The 21,531-nt window shown below is 38.7% G+C and overlaps 1 protein-coding gene and 1 long non-coding RNA gene across 2 annotated transcripts in view; one reads left to right on the top strand and one right to left on the bottom strand.

Annotated features, from left to right (window-relative positions):
• Window positions 1–9,710: 9,710 nt before the first annotated feature.
• LOC103424903 (uncharacterized) lies at window positions 9,711–12,084 on the top strand. The gene is made up of 2 exons (XR_527841.4): window positions 9,711–10,009; window positions 11,713–12,084. It is a non-coding gene; the product is annotated as an uncharacterized lncRNA (long non-coding RNA).
• A 1,330-nt stretch (window positions 12,085–13,414) lies between these two features.
• Window positions 13,415–21,531, bottom strand: part of LOC103424911 (uncharacterized) — a 54,051-nt gene continuing 45,934 nt past the window's right edge. Inside the window, exons 53-64 of the mRNA XM_029100981.2 lie at window positions 19,803–20,306; window positions 18,958–19,135; window positions 18,728–18,864; window positions 17,499–17,625; window positions 17,120–17,341; window positions 16,680–17,039; window positions 16,167–16,325; window positions 15,786–16,067; window positions 15,497–15,709; window positions 15,323–15,375; window positions 14,580–14,688; window positions 13,415–14,058 (exon numbers count right to left, since the gene is read on the bottom strand). Coding sequence (XP_028956814.1) covers window positions 13,711–14,058; window positions 14,580–14,688; window positions 15,323–15,375; window positions 15,497–15,709; window positions 15,786–16,067; window positions 16,167–16,325; window positions 16,680–17,039; window positions 17,120–17,341; window positions 17,499–17,625; window positions 18,728–18,864; window positions 18,958–19,135; window positions 19,803–20,306 — 2,692 coding nt within the window. The 3' untranslated portion in view covers window positions 13,415–13,710. The remainder of the gene's footprint in view (window positions 14,059–14,579; window positions 14,689–15,322; window positions 15,376–15,496; window positions 15,710–15,785; window positions 16,068–16,166; window positions 16,326–16,679; window positions 17,040–17,119; window positions 17,342–17,498; window positions 17,626–18,727; window positions 18,865–18,957; window positions 19,136–19,802; window positions 20,307–21,531) is intronic.

Consider the following 21,531-nt stretch of genomic DNA (forward strand, 5'->3'; position numbering starts at 1 on the left):
CTTGTTTTCATTAGAACATGTAGCTTGGTTCACTGCGTAATGCGGAGATATTAATAGTGACTTCCATAAACTATGACTATTCAACTTCTCGTTGATGGGCTCAGCATTCGTGTGGTACATCAACCTCCCACCTAACTCCATCCAGAGTTGGGATGAACTAGTCGAAAAATTCCATGAGTAATTCTATTAGCCGGGAATGGAAATGTCAGTTTCTTCCTTGGCCATGATGGCTTAAGCATCTAATAAGTCACCAATGGATTATCTTACAAGGTTTAAATCGGCTAGAAATTGGTGCCGGGTACCTCTCTTTGAAGTCGAATTTGTCAGGCTTGCCTTGAATGAGCTAGACATGGAATACAAAAAGAAATTCTTGGGGGCAAACTTTCAAGATATGTATGAGTTGGCTCAACACGTCAAACAATATGATTATCTACTCCGAGAAGAAAAGATCTCGAAATCCTTATCTCAAGGGACGATCTATAAGAACCCTACAGTTAGTTATGCATTGGTCGAAGTTGAAGAACCCCAATGTGTCAACACAGACGCGGCTGAGATAGTGATTGATAAGTCGTATATATGTAAGGCATTGGCACACGCCAACTCCAAGGATGTCAAAACCCGCTCGGCCAGTGTAGAAGCAGCCATTAAAACATCTAAGGTCTATACCTTCAACATAATGAAGGTCGATGCCATCTTCGACCAGTTACTGAGAGCAAAAATTGTCAAGCTTCGGTCGGGATATAATATTCACAAGGCTGACAACTTAAAAGGGAAAATTTATTGCAAATACCACAACTCGGATAAGCATACTACGAACAACTGCGTCATGTTTCGGGATGCCGTCCAAAGCTAGATCGACAACGGCAAACTCAAGTTCCTAGAAAAGAAAATGGGTGTTGACACCGACCTGTTTCCTACGGCAACAATAAACATGGTAGACGCTCGTCTGCCTGGGGATAAAGGAAAAGGAAAAGCTGAGTTCATCCCAGTATGGTTCGTCTCGAAACAAAACTCTCGGCCACGAGTGAAAATTGATTTATTCTCAAATGAGCCACCTCAAGATTTAACTGGGCCAGCTGTTGTTGAATCAATGTCGCCGAGGAAATTGAAGAACCAATGATCTTATGTAGCTGGTGCAAAGTGAACGTCGAGCCGAAAGAAAAACTGCGTCAAATAGGAATACCATAACAAGTGCCCACAGCTGCAATGACGCCTTAACAAGTGCTTGGAACAGGCCAACGTCATAAGGTCTTTGATAGGCTTGGTCCTCGGTCCAAAATACTAAGCCATCTTCTGCAAGATGACACCTTGATTTCAACGCGCTGCTTTATAACGAAGATTATTATGTGCGCAGCTCTAGTAGTTTAGGTTCACCCATAAACCAGTACACCTTTAGACCTCCTGAGCCAAGCGATCAGTGTTGGTATACCTATAATTCCCCTGACGGTGTATACATTGCGCTGACCAAATCACAGAAATGTCAGTGCCAAATAATAGACTGTATGGCTCTCCGACAAGCGACTCACGATATTTTGGCCCCCAAGTGGCAGCCAAAGGAAATAGCCATGAATGAATAAGAATGACAGCCTCCGACGATTATGATCGAATTGCTCCAGGGAAAACAAGTGATCGATTGTGACTTTGAAACCACGATTGAGGAATCTGAAAAGCGGATCAAACTTCTTCTTCGGCCTGGAGAAATAAAAGCTCACCTCGAGTACTTCTGGAAGGAAGCCGAGAGTGAACTTCCTCCGTCACCTATAAAGGAACTGTTGATCAAAGTCACACGAAATCTACATCCACTATTCCTCAGGGACGCTTTAGAGTACATGCGGGAGTTTCATAAAAAAACATTCGGCTAATGACTTATACGGTTTTCCGAAAGCATGCCAAGATACTATTGACCTCGTTTTGGCATGGCCAGATGTTGAACGAATCATCCAAAGAACTTCGAACCTGGGTTTAAAAGCTAGGTTCTAGCATATACGTGAGACTCGAGTCCTCGGCTTTGATGTAGATCCATACACTGATATTGACGCGGCTGAACTTTCTTTCTCTCTCGAGGACCTCTAATATTTGCAGTGCCATTTCGAAGTCTTTTCCGCAGTCTCCCTCTTTGGTCTTACGGCTGACGAGACAAAACGTGTTGCATGATTAGATGCTTACCTCGCCACCAGAAATGCTCAAATCACATATCAGGAGCAAGCTCGTACCAAGACACAAGTCCCAAACCCAATTCCACCTTTTGATGATCTTAAGGCCAATGAACAGACCGAGAAGGCTCATGTCGACATATCGCAAGAACATACTCCAGCGCCAGCTGAGGAAGACCAAGCTAACATTACATACACGTTGTCAGAGGATCCAGAAGTAGATCGCGAGCCAATGGATCATTCGGTCCTTGACAACATGGAGATCAGCATGGTTCATGTCTTACTAGCCGAGTTCCAGCCAACTGTTTCCTAACCAAATTTCTTGGATGGCGACGTAGTTGCCAAAGAAGCCACACAAGTCGATTTCGTGGCCATTGAAGAAATTCAGCTGACCACAAAGGAAGACAAACTCAAAGCAGCTCTTGCTGAGTTGTTTCCCGGTTCTTCTTCGACCAACCTCCATCATGTGAAGCCGTTGTATGTTATAGCTCACATTGAGGGGTATCCAGTTTCCAAAATCTTCGTCGACTATGAAACAACGGCCAATATCATGCCCGTCTCCATTATAAAGGCACTGTGTCATTCTAATGGCGAACTTATTCCATCAGGGATCACCATGAGTAGTTTCGTCAATGACAAATCCCAAACCAATGGGGTACTTCCGTTAAAAGTAAACATCGCAGGTCACAATCACATGATTGCGTTTTTCATAGTCGATTCACATATCAAATATAACGCATTGCTCGGTCGGGACTGGATCCATCAAACAGGTTGTATTCCTTCATCTTTATATCAAGTCCTCATTTTTTGGGATGACAAATCGATCGTGGTTCATCCAGCCGATAATCAACCGTTCGAAGCTAACATGATCCAAGCACGTTACTATGACGACCACGTCGGCTACATCACCTTGCATGGTTTCAACGTAGAAGGATGGCCGACGTAGATTTCAGTTTAGAAAGCCATCGAGGTTGGCGTCGAGACTGTTCACCAGGATTCGACGAGACTCGGGTTGGCTGACCTCATTACTGATCCCAATGTCTGACACCAAACAGGTCGAACGATGGGTAGTGGTTTCATCTACCATGGAATGACTGCTAACTTACTGGTATACTATTTCCAAATAACCGAATTCAGGCGTAAACCTCATGAAGTTTCTCAACAAATGATGGTCCTGTCCTTTCCCTAGACAAAGTCCAAGCTGCCCCGGCCGAACTCGAAGATAGTCGGCCTCAAGTCAAAGACCCACTAGAGGAAATAAATGTTGGAATGGCCGATGACCCTCAGTCATTATTTATTAGTGCTTTGTTACCTCAACCCATTAAAACTGACCTTTGTAAGTTACTAAATGAATTTAAAGATTGTTTTGCTTGGAGTTACCATGAGATGCCTGGTCTAGATCAAACTTTCGTCAAACATGAATTACATATCAAAGCTGGTTGTAAACCTTTTTGCCAACCCCCTCTACGATTCTCTATCGAAGTACAACTCGACATAAAAGACGAACTAGTTCGACTTTTAAAAGCTGGGTTTATTTGGATCGCTTGATACATCGAATGGTTGGAAAATATCGCACCAGTGCTAAAGAAAAACCGTGCTCTACAGATTTGCATCGATTTTTGTAATTTGAATTTGGCAACTCCTAAAAATGAATATCCAATGCCAATTTCAGATTTATTAATTGATGCTGCAGCTAATCATGAAATGTTGTCCTTCATGGACAGCCACGCTGGTTACAACCAGATTTTTATCGTCGAAGCCGATGTTCACAAAACTACTTTTCGTTGCTTGGGAGCACTCGGAACCTACGAGTGGGTAGTCATGTCATTCGGCCTTAAAAATGTTGATGCTACATACCAACAAGCTATGAATGCTATCTTTCATGACCTGATTGGCACGATCATAGAAGTGTATATCGACGATGTGGTAGTTAAATCAAAGTGCTGCTGAACGCATTTAGATGATCTTTGGCAAGCTTTCCTTTGCATATGCCGACATAATCTCAAAATGAACCCGGCCAAATGCGCATACGGTGTATCGGCAAATAATTTCTTTTGTTTTCTGGTACACTTCGTGGCATCAAGATGGACGAAAATAAAGCTCACGCGATTATTGAGGCTCCACCTCTGACGACTAAGAAGCAACTACAGTCTTTACTCGGGAAGATAAATTTTCGTTGCCATTTCATAGCTAATTCGGCAAGAAAGATGAAAGCGTTCTCTACGCTTTTGAAACTCAAGGACTTGGATAGGTTATAGTGGCGTGAAGAACATCAGGCGGCTTTCACACAAATCAAGGTCTCCCTTACAACCCCACCCGTCCTCGTACCGCCTTGGCATGGTAAACCTCTTAAGCTATATATTTCATATGTTGAATAGTCCATCGGTTGCCTCCTAGCACAAGACAACGATATCGGGCGTGAACATACCATCTTTTATCTCAGTCACAATCTTAACCCACCTGAAATTAATTATTCCATCGTCAAAAAACTCTGCCTGGCTTTATTTTTTGCTGCGTCTAAACTAGGGTATTACATGCTCCATTCCGTCATTCAGGTCATCACCCAGACCGATATTATTCGGTACATGCTCACTGGATCATTGGTCAAAAGCTGAATTGGGAAATAGACAATAACACTGTCTGAATTCAGCTTGCAATACGTGCCACAGAAAGCCGTCAAAGGACAAGCATTAGCCAATTTCTTAGCTCAACATCATTCTATATATGGTTTCGGGGGTAGCAATGTCGAAACCAGCATGGTGGAAACACATGATAATTACTGGATGATGTATTTGATGGCTCTAGTACATCGGCCTCGGCTGATGTTGGCATTGTCATTCAATCCCCAGATCACTACCGCTGGTATTTTCTATCAAGCTAGATTTTAATTGCACGAACAATCCAGCCGAGTATGAAGCATTTATCATCGGCCTTCATGTCCTTCACGGCTTAAGAGCAGCCTGCGTCCTCGTCTTTGGTGATTCAGAACTTATGATTAACCAAATCAATGGCACTTTTTGTTGCATGAGTTATACTTTGGCGCCATACCACATAGTTGCCAACTATTTGGCCGAGTCATTTGAGAGAATCACATTCAAGCACATCTCACTTGTTCGAAATATTGACATGGATGAACTAGCACAAATAGCCTCTGGAGCATAACTCATGGGGGGCAACCTAGGGTGGGTAATACAAGTAGTACGACGACCACACTAGGCCCTGGTTAATCACCAGGTTCTTGAACACAATCACATGATCTATCCTCGAGTTATGTCCCTACCTTCATTGTTGGAACGAGAGGTTTCTGTAGATGTTTGTGCTATCGAGACATTACCAAACGATTGGAGAAGATTGATTATGCGATATCTCGATAACCCTAATGATAAACACGATTGGAAGACAAGGGTCCATGCCATAAACTATGTGTCGTACTAGAATGAGTTGTATCAAAAAGGTAAGGATGTCTTATTGTTATTGTGCCTTGGACAGTAGGAAGCTGCCCAAACAATTATGGAAATACATGAAGGAATTTGCGGAGCTTATCAATCTGGACGTAAGATGCGTTGGTTGCTTCGCCGACACGGCTATTTCTGGCTGAGTATATTGAAGGATTGTATCGAGTATGCACGAAAGTGTGTACAACGTCAAATTTATGGGCCGATACAGAGAATCCCAGCCGAATTACTCCACTCGGTTACCAAACCATGGTCGTTTATAGGATGGGCCATGGATGTAATTGGCAAAATTACACCATCTTCTAGAGCAGCAAAACATGCATGGGTACTTGTGGCAATCGATTACTTTACTAAGTGGGTCGAAGAAAAATCATATGCCGAATTAACATCCAAGGAAGTTTGCAATTTTGTAGAAGAAAACATTGTGACTAGATTCAATGTGCCAAAAACGATCATAACTGACAATGACACAATCTTTACAACCAATAGGTTCAAAGAGTATATGGCGAAGTTGAAAGTCCAACTCAAACAATCCATACCATATTACCCACAAGTAAATGGACAGGTCGAAGCCAGTAACAAAGTTTTGATCGACATTCTTGAAAAAATGATAAAAGAAAAACCTGGCATATGGCATTTAAAGTTGAACGAGGCTTTATGGGTATATCGGACTTCACTCTAATCAGCAAAAGGAATGACCCCGTATGCAACTTATGGGCACGACGCGATGTTACCAGTCGAGTTAAGTATAAAGTCATCGCGAGTAATTGAACAAAGTAGAATGTTCAGTGCCGAATACAATCAGTCCATGAGACAAGACTTAGAAGACTTTGAGGAAGTTCGGCTTGATGCTTATAATTTATTGGTGGCGCAGAAAAAGATTGCCAAGCGAGCCTATAATCAACGAGTCAAACAAAAAACATTTGGCGAAGGGGAGTTAGTTTGGCAAACCGTGTTACCCGTAGGAATTAAAGATCCTAGATTCAGGAAATGGTCGCCAAATTGGGAAGGAGTTCATTGTTCATAAAGTTCATGGCAAGGGGGCATACCACCTTAAAGATCGAATCGGTCTAATTCATAAACTACCAATCAATGGAAAATTCTTAAAGAAATACTATCTGGTCACTTGGGAGATGTAAGAATAAAAGTTCATTTCATTAATTTTTGCAAAATGGTTCATTTCATTAATTTTTGCAAAATGGGTGTACAAGTAGAATTGATCGACCAATTTACAAAAACAAAGTTCTAAGAGGTTGAAGGAAGAAAGGCTTCAAGGGCGGTTTTCAACTCTAACCACCTCACTTTGCCCATTGTGATTTCAGCTTGCCGAGTTCTCTTGTCCATCTTCAGTTGCTCGATTCATTTCGCCCTAGCCGCATATTCATCAAACAAGGTTTGCTTGACTCAAAATCCTTTGCGAGATCAGAGGCAATGGCTGACCTCTGATGTTGGAATTCGATAATTTGACGATCGAGGTCGGCCAACTTTTCGTTCTTTGCCTTTATCGCCTCAACCTCTGGACGAAGAGCCTTTTGAGCAACCAATGCAGCCTTAAAGTTATCTTATGCCCGAAGAGCTCTTTCGAAAATATTAAAATATTCTCGAGTTTGTTCCAGGGTAGAAGACAGGCGAGTGATAGTTTCATTGCTCAATAGGCCGTCAACTACAAGGTGGTTCAAACATTCTCCTACAGAGTCGAGCCTTTTGTGTTTGAGAATTTGAAAGGCTAAAAGAGACAAGAGCCTATGTAGCTTGGTAAGTGTATTTGACTTTATCGCTGATGCAAAGGGTCTGACTATAGTAGCAAGAGAACCGGCCGCCCCTAAAGAATTGGAAAGAAGGGCGTTGAGTTCGATTTCCCACGAAGGCTGCATATAAAATAAAAATGTTGAGAAAAGTCAAGTCAGAATAGCCGAAAAAAGAAAGGTTTGCTCTAAGACCTGTCGATAGGAGATTTTGACCGTGTCTATTGGCTTGTTGCTTGAACCTAGAGAACCTCTTAATTCATGTGGCGGATGTAGGTTATCCATATTCGACATCCACTGGGGTGGCCATGAAATATAGATAACACCTTTCGGCGCATATAATTTTCGGTGATACGAGTAATCGGGCACCTGGCATTTAATATTTTCTTGGTTTAGAATCCTAAAGCATGAAGTTAATAAAGGAGAATGAAGGTTCTTACAAAAGCCGAGGTGACCTTCAGTGGAGGAATGCCGAGGTCCTGATTCTGACGGCCGAACCACATTTACCATCAAGACATACATCTCTTTTGAGTACTTGTGTCCATATAGTTTGGTGCCAATTCGACGTGCTTATACTCTTATTAATATAATCATTGTGACCGAACCCGACACCGACGATCCGTGAACATCGCAAGACTAGCAGCCTTGTCTTCAGGCTCTAAGACCCGAAGGCTGAGATATGTTCCTTCCTCGGCCGCAGTCGCGAGATTCAGAAATCAATAGCGCGCCCAACGCAAAATCAACTCATTTTACTCATCGGCCGAGCTCGGCCGTCGAGTTGGCACACCTTGCACACAACCGAAGGACATAGTTAGCTTTTTAATTACTCGGCTTACGTGCCACGTAGGCTTGATAGTTTTTAGGGTCAACAGTATCAAACAGCAATTACGAATGCAGTCATTACCAAAAAAGTGAGATACAAAGTGAATAAGCAAAAGAAGAAAGAAAACATTGAAGCAAATGAGTATGAATCTAATATGCATAATTTTCATATCCATAGTTTCTGTAGGAAATTATGGTGTTGTATTTGGCGACAAGGACGCCGCTGTGTTTGGGCAAAACAAATCTCCAAATCCTAAACCTTATACTAGAATCTAAGGCTGCAGATAATATTTTTCTGTAGAGATCCGTTTTGTGAACTTGGGTTTTGCTAGGTACTGGCTGGAATTTCTACCATACAAAATACTTTAGGTTCACCATACCAGCCCAAGAAGAAGGGTGATGAACAGTCAATTAGTCATTGGATTAGATTAACCTAGAAGCCATTGGATCAATCTTACGGTAGGTGTTTATAAGCATAAATAGTTGTGAAGCATTTATTAGTAATGATTTAACCAAAGTGCCACATGCTGTGGTTGATAAAGAAGAGAGGCCAGGTGTCGAAGTCCAACTCGTGGGGAACACCACCTCTCATGCTGAGGTTTGTGTACCTAGAACATCGAAAATTTTCATGATTGTCAACTTATTTAATTCATAAAGATGGTCAAACAGTCTTTAAATTGAGTTAAAATTTGCAAGAGAAGATATGTTGAGAGAAATGATGTCATGTCGTTATGTGAGAAAAAATAGCTCCTTACATTAAGGACGGAATTAAAATGACATTGAATGGTGCAGTTAAAAAACAATTGCATACTCCTCCCAACCCCCCAAAAGAAAGGCCAAAACATAAGGGTTCATTTGATATCCTACTTTCAAATTTTATTATTTTCAAAAATGTTTCGTAAGTAAGCTAATTTTTTAAGTTGGTTTTGAGTCTACTTTTTAAAATAGTCTTACCAAACAAGAGTCATTGACTTGAGACTCAAAAATTGTTTTTGAGTTTAAAAAATTGAATTATAATTGCATACCAAACATGTCCTAAGTAATTTGGGCTCACGAATCACAAATACAAATTTAAAAATAAATTTAAAAAAAATGCAGGAAATGAATGAAAAATAGGAAATATCTCATATTTAGCCAACAATGGAAAATGACTACCACACATAAAATTTTAGCTCTGCTACTGCAAGGAGCCAAGTAATGTCCTATTTTGGTTTTAGTGTCAAAATAGTTCATGCGTTTTACACACTTGGCCAATTTTGTATGTGTGTTTTCAATTTGGCCTATTTGGCTTTGTATTTAGCTTGGTTAGCCAATGTAATCCAATCAATCTAAATTAACTTGAAAATTGTTTTTGGACTATTTTATAAAAATTAAAATATTAACTATAGATATTTTTTAATACAATCGATATTTTACTGTAAACTACTTTGATTGAAAAAGAAGAGTTGGCAATGCGATAGGATGAAACAATAAATCCTATCCATATGACAATCAGGGCCGGCTGAAGTACACACCCACCTAGGCCCCCCATTTTTTTTTTTTTAAACACACGCACACATATATAATATATATAAAATTTTATAACTAATAGTTATCAAAAAAATAAAATCATAGGCAATAATAATTTTTCACAATTTTTTTTTTATATTTGTTTATTTTCTCTCAATCCAACTGTTCATTCATTTATTGAACGTAATAAGTAACTTTGTAACAATAAACAATAAAAAAAATATTAGAATTTGATGTACTGGGTAGCAAGGCTAGCGACTCTTTTTTCGGTCAAATCAGTCCGACTTGGTGGCGACTGGTAGGCGATATCCTTCCTCTCCTACAGGTCAGGTCACTATTTTTCTTCTCCAGCTTCCCTTTCCTATTCTTTTTCCTTTAATTCAATTTGTAAGCTTGTTTATAAATGGAATTAGGATTTTTGAATCTGTGCCCCCTCTAGGGATTTAGGATTTGAAAGATTTTAAGGATTTAGAGATTCGATCTTTTAGGTGTTTATGGATTACTATAAGGATTTAGGATTTGAAAGATTTTACGGATTTTTCTAACTCAATCTTTTAGGGGTTTATGGATTCAATTTTAGGGTTTTTATTTTGAAATATTGTTAAGTTGGAAACATAAAAAATAAAAACTAATGATTATCAATGTCATCATCCATTTGCAGATTGAGTGGGTTAGCGAATTAGTTGAAAATTAGATTATATAAACTTATTTAGTACATTTGCATCTAAAAAGCAAGACATGTAATATTTAAGTAATGTTTATATATTTTTCTTCTTTTAATGATATTTGATGTAGAGGTAGACTTTTTCAAGTATTTAGCGATTTTTTTTTTGTTTTTTTTGTTTTATACATATCAATGTATAAAGGATCGGAATTCAGAAAACTCTATTGCCCACTTTAAAAGCTCGCTTAGAGCCCCAAATTCTCAGGGCCGGTCTTAAGGAAAATCCTTGCAAATCATAAGGATTTAACCAACCCTCCAACACTCTATGATATTGTCCCGTCAAGCATAGAATGCCCCCACAACCCCAAATCTGTAGACTTGGTTTTACTATTTCAAAGGCTGCTTAGCCGATGCCTACAATATTGTGCAGATTTTTTTTTTGTTAGTTTCTATAATTTTCTATAGATAATAATCACACATTTACAACTTTGTCTTACAATTATGTGGATTAAAGAAATGAGGATAATGGGATTAACTTCTTGGAAAAATTAGGTATCAAACTAATAAGCACATATATGCATATTAGGAATTGAACTTTACATAAGATTATTTATTAGGTTTATTCAACATATCAACGTAGATAATATATGCATATTAGAAATATATAAGGTTATTTGATTAGGTGTACTCAACATATCAACATAGAGATGCACGTATATGCATATTAGGAATTGAACTTTTACATTAGGAATGAATATATTAAGTTATTGATTAGGTGTATTCAACATATTAACGTACAAATTAAACGTGTATCGATGTTTCTCAAAAACTATTTAATTTTTTAAAATTTCTTTAGTCAACATATAAATTTCGTAGATCTAGTAGTATTATAACAATTAATGTCCTTCTATAAATTAGTAGATTCAGATTAAATTTTAAATCTACCCCTATTAAATACAGAGTCTTTTGGATCACTGTATATACCTTGGCCATTACTGTATATATTTCATATTTTGCATTAGAAATGTATTGTTTGGTTTTGGTAAAGTTGGAGGTAAATTCTAGTCGGTCGTTGATTTACCAAAAAACTAGATAGAGAGTTGGCATCTCGACTCAGATTTCTGGTAAATCAGTGATTCGATTAGAACTTAATTCCATAAAACTTCATTTTCATGACGAAGTTGCTTAGCGAATTCGAGTTCAAGAAGCTAGAACATGAGTTGTAACATCCCACATCGTCTAGGGGAGTGCATCATGTAAGCCTTATATGTATATTCTCATCTCTACCTAACATTGCCTAGGGGAGTGCATCATGTAAGCCTTGTATGTATATTCTCATCTCTACCTAACACGAGGCTTTTTAGGAGTTCACTGGCTTCGGGTTCCGTAGGAACTTTGAAGTTAAGCGAGAAAGGGGCCAGAGCATTCTTAGGATGGGTGACCCACCGAGAAGTTCTGCTCGCATGAGTTTCCAGAAACAAAACCGCGAGGGCGTGGTCGAGACCCAAAGCGGACAATATCGTGCTACGGTGAAGTCGAACCTGGGATGTGGTGAGGACCCGGACCGGGATGTGACATGAGTTCCAACTTGACACATGGTGAGATTAGTCACCTACTATAAATTATATTCTTCTAGTAAAAGAACGAAAATTTTACAACAATTCTAGTCGAGAGCTTGTATATTTTCAACATAACTTGTTACTTCTATTGATGAAATTTAATATTTTTTGAGTAAATATATGAAAAATCCATCCTCTGTGATTAGATAATTGAAGCTTAGAGATTATGCGTTTAAAAACTTTATTAACTTTGTTCTTCATGGCCACTTAGTAGTACAATTTAGTTGTATTCCTCTTCACTTCTTAGAAAGAATTTTTATGTTCGAATTTTACAGATGACGAGTTTGAAATCAATTTATGCCCCCTCTCCCCAAATCGTTTTTATAAATATATTGTTGTATATAAATATGTTTAAAAATACTTCATGAGTATACCAATAAAGTTTTCTTTAGACGTCAGACATTCTAAACCAATTTTTTATTTTTTTGGTTATTTTGCTATAATTTCTGTGAATAATAACTACACATTTATAACTTTCTTTTACATTTGTGTGGATATGCATCTTATGAGTTGAAAATTTACATTAGTAATGAATATATAAGGCTTTTAATTTTACTTAGTAGTGGGTTAAACTTTTTTTTTTTTTTTGGTTAAACTATTAGTTGTTAGGGGGGTGGGGGAGGGGATTTGTTGGGGATTGAGCCCGCACTTGATTGCTTTCCGCCATTGTGGTAAAGCTTCAGGTTATTGATTAGGTGTATACAACATATCAATATAGATATATTAAGAATTGAACTTTTACATTAGGAATGAATATATATCAATATATATTAAGAATTGAACTTTTACATTAGGAATGAATATGTTAGATTATTAATTAGGTGTATTCTATATATTAACGTAGAGATTAAACGTGCATCGCTGTTTTTCAGAAACTATTTTATTTGTAAAAAATTCTTTAGTCAACACATAAATTTGTACTGTGATACTATGATACCCTTCCTTAAATTAGTGTTTCTGATTAAATTTTAAATCTACCATAGAACCCTTTGGCAGATGCAAGATCTGAGACGAGCCATAAAGCATTTGATCATGATCAATTTTGTAAGCCGACCTGAGTATTGAGCATTTATCTGCAAGAACTAAATTCATTGCAATCCGATTCCACCTCTCCCCTCAACAACTAACTATTTAGTCAACTAACGCTACTGTTTTTAAGAAAACAAAGTTGAAGATAAACCCTAGCCGATCGTTGATTTACCAAAAATCTAGTTAAGAGAGTCAGGTGCGATCGGTCTCATCCGATTCGAGCTTGATTCCATAAAACTTGACTTTCACGACCAAGTTGCTTCAGCATGAAGGTGAATTCTACTTCACCCGATTTGAAAGACTGAAGATTCATAGGTGAGATCGCCCCCTGCAAAAGCTTGTGACGGAACCAATGATATTCCTGAGTCACTTGACTCATAAGCAGAAAGACTCGACGCAACCAAAATCCAGACTGGTATTTAAGTGAAAAAATTTCATTCGACTCCACCAGAATCCAATCGTGGTGTCATACAATAGTCGGGTCCCTTCCCAGGAGAGAGATTCATCATCACCTTGAGCGAGACATCAACCGGTAATTGTTTACAGAGAGATGAACGTGATACAAATTGCACCCAACGCTATACGAGAGACGATGTACCGTACAGTAACACTGTACAAGACAGACGATATGCTATACAGTAACACCGTATACGAGAGACCTTTTCTAGCTACAAAATTTTTGGAAAAGGTCTTTACAATATAAACACACATATTTCAGTTCTCTTTTAGAGATCGCAAAAGAGGCTGAGGATCGTCAAGAATCCTCATAGGTTTCCAGTCAGATTCTTCCTTGGTTTGCCTTAGAGCCACAAAGTGAAGTGCGTCGCTTTGGACTTGATAAATGTGACACGCCCACGGGTAAGAATCTGGAGCAGACCACACCTTTTGCGCTTCGAATTCCGTCTCTTCAGCAAGTGACTCGGACACGCAACACACTTTGTCAAGTTCCGGCTCCATAAAACTAGCCATAGCAATGCATCCGGGAGACACATATCCCTCTGGAGCCCGAGGATGCCAAATCGATACCGGTGATGCATAGTCATCCGTGCAGTTCCTCCATACCTGCATATGTACGTGTATGTTAACCATTATATAATAGATGACCGTAGAAAGGTCATTAATATATGACAAAAAAGAGCCATCATATAAAACTTCAAGCGAAACAGGACTCATCATGGTTCAATATCGAATGTAATTATGGCAGGCCGCGCAGACCGGGGTGACAGACTATATTAGAAGTTTAAAAGAAGTTTGAAAAGGAGTGAATGGTTTATGATTAAAATTTCTAATATCCCCTACTTTCATTCCAATCGTTATTATGTGAGAAATGAAATGCTCTCGACTATTCCACACGTGATATGCCTGACATATGAAAAGAAAACATAAAACTTTCTGCTGATGATGATTAAGTTGATCATCAATAGCTACAATTTGTATGAAGGAAGTTTTTCAGTACAATGAGTGAGATGCTATTAAGGCAAACCACAGATGCAACACACAAAAATACGACCTAAAAAGTTCTATTGATCCTCATAGACTATCCTAACTAGGTTATAACTCTATTAGTGATTATAAATTCTTACCAGGTCATAACCAACTGGAAGTGCAAACAATCTGTCAATCTTGCGATAAACAGCAGCAACGTTTGGAGGATGGCTGCCAATGCGAGCAATATCACCAATCGAGACATAGCTGAAGAAAAAAAACCACTCATCAATTTTCGCAATGACAACTAGCAAGTTAGTAGCAGCTGGTAGTGAAATGCATAATTTCAGGAGACTGAAATGTTAACACGGTTCTACTTTCTTTAGAATACAGAGTAAAGGATCATCTTAACAAACACTTAAGACATGTTTTTCATTTTTGTAAATCACATTATATTAAAGGCTAAAGAGAACCACATATGGCCATTTTCGTCTTTTCCTGACTTTTCTCCTTTAATTGGGGAAGATTCGGATGGAGCCCTAGGGGTGGGGCATTAAACCGGTGATATACCATAGCTTTAGCTCAGCTAGAGAAACGTCTAGGAACAGCACTTTTCAACATGCCAGTCGGTCCCTTTAGGTTGAGCAAGAATGTGACGGAGCTTCTTGAACTTCATGAAGTTCAATAACAAGTAGCCTTTAAAAGTATCCTAGCTAAAAAAAGAAACAGCGCTCTAACTGTTGCAACAGAGCATTCACATGAACAGTCCTGCTCCAAACTAAGTAGGCTCTTTGACTGATAAATAGAAAGATGCATTTATAGTCCGAGACAAAAAATATAAAATGCAATGAATATTAATGTTATCAAGAAAAATAGAAAGTAGAAAATCGATAATAATTACCCGTCTGGACAGATGGGTCTCCAAATGCTACATATTACACCATCTTCAGGAACCTAATTATATAAAACAATGATTCATCTTTAGACTGCTAAACCATAAGGTGCCAAATCTTAACCAGATAACAAGAAAGTACTAAAAATGGAAACAAGGTAAGCAACGTGAACAGTAAATCACCTGTTTTCTGCACAACGTGCATCGACTTCTGGATTCTTGTTCGCTGCTCCAAATCTTTGAAAAGTTAATACTGTGTTTAACAAATTTACCATCCAATGCAGAATTGTATGATGGGATGTCTCTCAGCCTAGTAATTGCCTTGTTTGGTATACGGTGCTCTCTCCCATCAGCTTCAGACCCGGAAAAATACACATGTCGCTGGCTTGATGGAACCTGAGAATGGTGAACCATATTAAAATTGTGTATAGGTTACCTCTTAAAAGAACAAATCTTTATGTACAGTATTAACCTTCAGAATTAGGCAGTTCATGTCCGACTGAGATGCTTTCCACATCTTCCGTACTACGGAACAGATCCTAACAGCTTGGAGTTCATTTCCCTCAATTTCTTCAACAGTGCACTTTATCACCCGGACAAAATTTTCTGATCTTCTAAAATTTTTGAGGTGGAGGATCAAGTGAGATGGTTGATTGCAGCCTGCTTTTGCCAACTCCACAGCCATGAGCTCTTCCCAAGGTACATCCCACATGATCTTGCAAGGTTTCTTATCCATTTTGTCTGGAGCCAAACACTAGGAAGCAAAGAAAGAAGATTGAATGTCAAGCAGACAAAAGCATTGGGCACATATAACAGAAAAACCTATAGGCCATTGCAAGACTGCTTGACTAACCTGAAGCAGCATGACTCGCTTATTTGTCACTAAAACAATCCGTTGGTAAGGCACAACAAAATGATCTTCATAATAATCAGACCAAGCAAACTTTGATGGTTCCTTGAATAGCTCAGTACAACCAAAGTGCCGATGTGCTTCTGCAAGGTATAAAATCATCTGCCGAAAAGAAACAAAGAAAGTAAAAATAAATAGGACTTGTACATTAAGATAATAGCGACTTCTTTTTGGTGGAGCAGTGTGACAGTGTCAAATAAAATTACCCAAGACTCGCAAATGTTAGCAGTAAAAGGCTAATAACTAACAGATACATTTGATACATATTTGAATCTTTGATACATGTATTTCAAGTATCTCAGCAATGTGCCAATTGAAGTGAAAGACTTATAATCACAAAACTGAATTTTTTACCATCTCCTCCTTATGCATCCCGTATCCTACTCACTCACACTCCCAGGAAAACCAAAGCAAATAGTTTATTTGATCACTGAAGTTAAGGAAGTAACAAATTACCTGCCCAACAGCTTCTCTCTCACAATACTCTCTAAGTACAGCATCAGCATGGATTGCTCGGGGATTTCTAATTCTTTGGAAGGTTGTCTTGCTATTGAAAACTTCTAAGCATTTGGAACAACTTGCTCCAATTCCATCAACAGTCAATGAGAAGAAGTCCAATGCCCCACTGACTGGTTGCACTATCACTCCTAGAAAAGCACGCCCAAGCCCATGAACTAGTCCTAAAACACCATTCTGTCTTGCGCTCTCTACAGGCTTTTTCAGCACTCCAGACACCCCAAAGGCAACACCTTGCACAAGTGCTTCTGTACCTTGAATAATTCCATCACCCACCCCAGTTATTCTCCTTGACGTCACCTGAAACCATTTCAAAAACAGCCTTTCATCATAACATTGCATTACTAATTTTTATTTCTTGGTTAATATGAAAACATTACCTGCTTTGAACGCAGTTGCAGAAATTGTCCATCCGTCGACAGCTCAGCAAACCCATTACTAAGAGAAGCCAATGTTGAACTTGTCATACCAAGTACATCGACTGAAAATATCAAATGTAGAGGATTATGGATCAGATCTCTCCAAATACGGTTACCAATGGCAGAAGCAATGGAACTCTTCCGCATGAATCTGTCTTTGTGCATCACCCTTCTCAAATGCACCTGCAGCAATGACATATTACTGTCATGACTATAGCCTCACCTCAATATTATGATAGATTGGAAACATGTTCCGTAGTTTACATATGAAGACTGTTTACAAGTTTGAGAAACTGGAGAGCAAATCATAGCATCTGAATAGAGAACCACCCAGACTCACCTGAATCTTGAATGCATTTCCGACAGCTGATAGTATGGGGCTCCACACTCCTAGAACCCCATGAGGTCTTTGGGCTGGTGCTGTTTCCAATGACACCTTCAGCCTAACTTCTGAAACATCTATTAGGCTGGAAAGAGAAGGAAAGAAAAACAGCAAAAAAGAGAGTGAGGAAATAGAACTATTATCCCAAAATTAAATCACAAAAAATTATTCCTGATAGTTCACAACTCATATTTCCCCATAAGTAGACAGTTCCAAAGTTTGCAGGTCTCTAAACACCCCACAAATATAACCCCCAAAAATACAGCCACTAATCCTATATGTAATTGCAAAAAGAATAGGCTGTGCTCAGACAGGTAACAAATATTTGGGTGATAATACAACGGAACATGGAAGGAGGGAGGGTGGGTGATAATACAACGGGAACATGGAGGGAGGGTGGGTGATAATACAATTGGAACATGGAGGGAGGGAGGGTGATAATACAACGGGAACATGTTTCCCCATCAGTAGACAGTTCCCAAGTTTGCAGGTCTCTTGCAGCACCCCACAAATATAACCCCCAAAAATACAGCCACTAATCCTATATGTAATTGCAAAACGAATAGGCAGTGCTCAGACAGGTAACAAATATTTGGGTGATAATACAACGGGAACATGGAGGGAGGGAGGGAGGGTGGGTGATAATACAACGAATCCTATATGTAATTGCAGAAAGAATTGGCTGTGCTCAGACAGGTAACAAATATTTGGGTGATAATACAACGGGAACATGGAGGGAGGGAGGTAATTGCAAAAAGAATAGGCTGTGCTCAGACCTAACAAATATTTGGGTGATAATACAATGGGAACATGGAGGGAGGGAGGGAGGGAGGGAGGGGCACCCAATGGGTCATGGGGAATGGAACTAGAAGGGTATCGATATTTAGTTGTATACTTATATCTTTCTAAATCATATGGCTAATATTAAAAGAAAAGGAAACGGAATAAATGCTATAGCAAATGACATAAGAACCAATTTTGATTAATAAAAAGAAGGCCCAATGCCTTAGCATATGAGCTTTAACCGCCAAATAAGGACAAAGCAGTGGTGGTCAATTTTTTTCCCCATTACATTTTCTTTTTTTGTTTGGTGAAGGAAAAACAGTTCTCTTCGGCGCTCATAACTATATTGCTGCAAATCCAATGAATTGCAGTTTCTGCACACAAGCAGAAGTAGTGATACTTACTCAATGCGTATTTCTGGATCAACTTCTGTGACACTAGAACTTTTAGGCAAACGATCCAACTGTAGATTATTGTAGAAATCTACCAAAGCCCAAATTATTGGTTCATGAATATTAAGCCTCCAACACTTATCGGTTACCTATCATGTCATCACAAATTTGGGTCAGAGCTTAGGTACTTCACTGTTACAATTGATAACAAACATTTTAGGCATCCTGTAAAAAGGCATTACCCGTATATAAACATAAGGGTACACCTGTACGCCATCACTATTTTCCTTGCGCATTGTAATAGTCGTTTTGAACACTGGGTAATGCATGTCAGAGTTCATTTCTGGAGCCAACAGCACTGGCATCAATGTTAGAGGAAGCTGGTTGTCCAGCTGCAGAAGACCCAGTATGAGCTTGAACCTAGCAGAGTGAAACATAAACGTTTGGTGTGTAAAGCATATTATTTAATAAGAAAAGCTACATTGGAGTGAGGATGGATCTGAAAACACGGAGTTAGAAGGATAAAAAATTGGACACACAAAAAGAATCAAACAAATGACAGTCACATTCACAGATTCTGTAAATTTAAAACAAGTGTTTAGCTTAAAAGAACTGGGGTTCTGATTCTCCTGACAGAAGATTAAGAAGCAAAAGTTGTTTCACGGACCACGATACTCTACAATAACTTTATTGAATATAAACACTAGAACTTGGTTTGCTGTAAATTTGAATGAAAACTTATTTTCGGTTTTTAATTCAAACTTTCATACTTACGACACCACCTTTACAGCCACAATTCAACTAACATTTCGTTGTTTTAATTCTATTTAATAGTCATGATACTACTGCCAATATGCAATTCACATGATTATTTTAGGTATGCAAATGAAACAATGCTTCATCTTTCTAGTATGTTTTTAATGAGGTGATTACAAATCACTAATCCTCATTAATGTCATTAATAGCTCAATCTATAGGATAACATAAGTGATAAGAAAAGTTAAAATTTCAGAACTTCACATAACATTACAGCTGAAAGACATCCATAAGAAAATCCTATAGGAGTATAAGAAGGTTATGCTCTCACCTGGCTGTTGTACCACCATCATAACCGGTCGAATATGATACGAAGACTCTCTCAAAATAAAAGTAGGAGACCTCTTTTGGTCTATGGTCAACAATAGAGATCCCTACAACTCCAAACTCAATTATAAGCTCAACAGGGGAGGCACTATTACTTTGATTGGTGTTTTGCATATGAGAATGCCCCCAATTTCCAGCAATTTGCAAATCCAAACTTGTCCCCGAAGTTGTTGTGTCTGTGAACCTAGCTACCTTGATATCACCAACTTCCATAACATGAAATTGTAATCCAAGTCCCTCATCTGCACAACATATCCCGGTCCTTTCCAAATCAAGTTCCCAAGGCCCATTGCTAGCACCGTCAACCCCAGCTTCTATGATCTTTTGGCCATAAGGGTCTTCCCAAGAAAAATTCGTTGTTGAAAGAGGCGCTAGGAGAATCCAGGCATCCTCACCAAAAGCAGACTGGCGAATTCTAATTGTTTTGCTGACTGTCCTGTTCTCAATTCTGCTCAAATGAAGCTTTAATAGGTTAGTCACCTATATCTCTCTCATATATATATATATATTATACACACACGACACACACTACACACACATGGCCCATTTCTTATAAGGGATGCCCTTTTACTATTGATTAAAACAGATCTCAAGTGGGCCCAACCATCACTAAGGTCGTACCCAGTGCACAAGGCTCCCGCTTTACGCAGGGTCTGGGAGAGGTGAATGTCGGCTAGCCTTACCCCCATTTATGGAGAGGCTGCTCCGAAGTCTCGAACCCAAGACCTACCGCTCATGGGTGAAGGCACTTGCCATCGCACCAAGTGCCCAACCATCACTGCGATTAAAAAGTCAACGAAATTGCAAATCATTTAGCCATCTAAATACAACACAACAAATAAATGAGCAAAACGTGTGTGATAACACTACGACATTTTATTACGATGATCAAATAGTCAAACAATTTTCGATTCAAATAAGTTTTTGCAGGGGCTTATCCCCGACTGGGGATCTAAAAACTAAAGTTCAAATCACTTGATCACATTGTAAAGCGGCCCGGTCGGTGAACAGGTGTGTGTATCAATGTGCACGTATGCATTTTAACCGCCTTAAGAGTGATCAAAATAGATTAATTGTTGAAAGGGATCATTGGGAGGGGTATTTCACAATGTGGGTCAATAATTAGAATAGTCTAGCTTGTAAATCCCATTCAAACAACCATCCCTACAGAGGATCAGCCAAATCCTGTTTGACCATTTGACGATCGTAACGATCAATATTTCATCGATCGATAGCCTTATAGCCAACATTTGACAATATAGTAATATACAGTTATACATACGTCTGTTCTTTAATACACACCATATTTCATCAATAAGAGAATATACAGATGCAAAGAGAATATATGGCGGCGGATATGGCACCACTTTTTTTACACAACTTCTGACACACGTTTTTGTGGGCCCACTTGCAATGTATTTCAACAATCTAAACCATCTTTTAGGTCTTCCCTCAAAGATCATGTCTACCAAAAATCACCCAAATTTGAAACCATATTTCTTTTGTATGCAGTAATTCTTTATAGAATAGTATTCGCCCATTTTCTTCACTATAAATAACTGTCTTAATGGTTTTGGATTTGTCTAATTTTTTGCAAATATGATCTATAAATGATGTTATAAAAAATAGATGGTTCGGATCGTTAAAATACATTACGGAGTAAGCCCCACATT

This window comes from Malus domestica, chromosome 04, assembly GCF_042453785.1.
Source record: "Malus domestica chromosome 04, GDT2T_hap1".
NCBI classification, from domain to species: domain Eukaryota; kingdom Viridiplantae; phylum Streptophyta; class Magnoliopsida; order Rosales; family Rosaceae; genus Malus; species Malus domestica.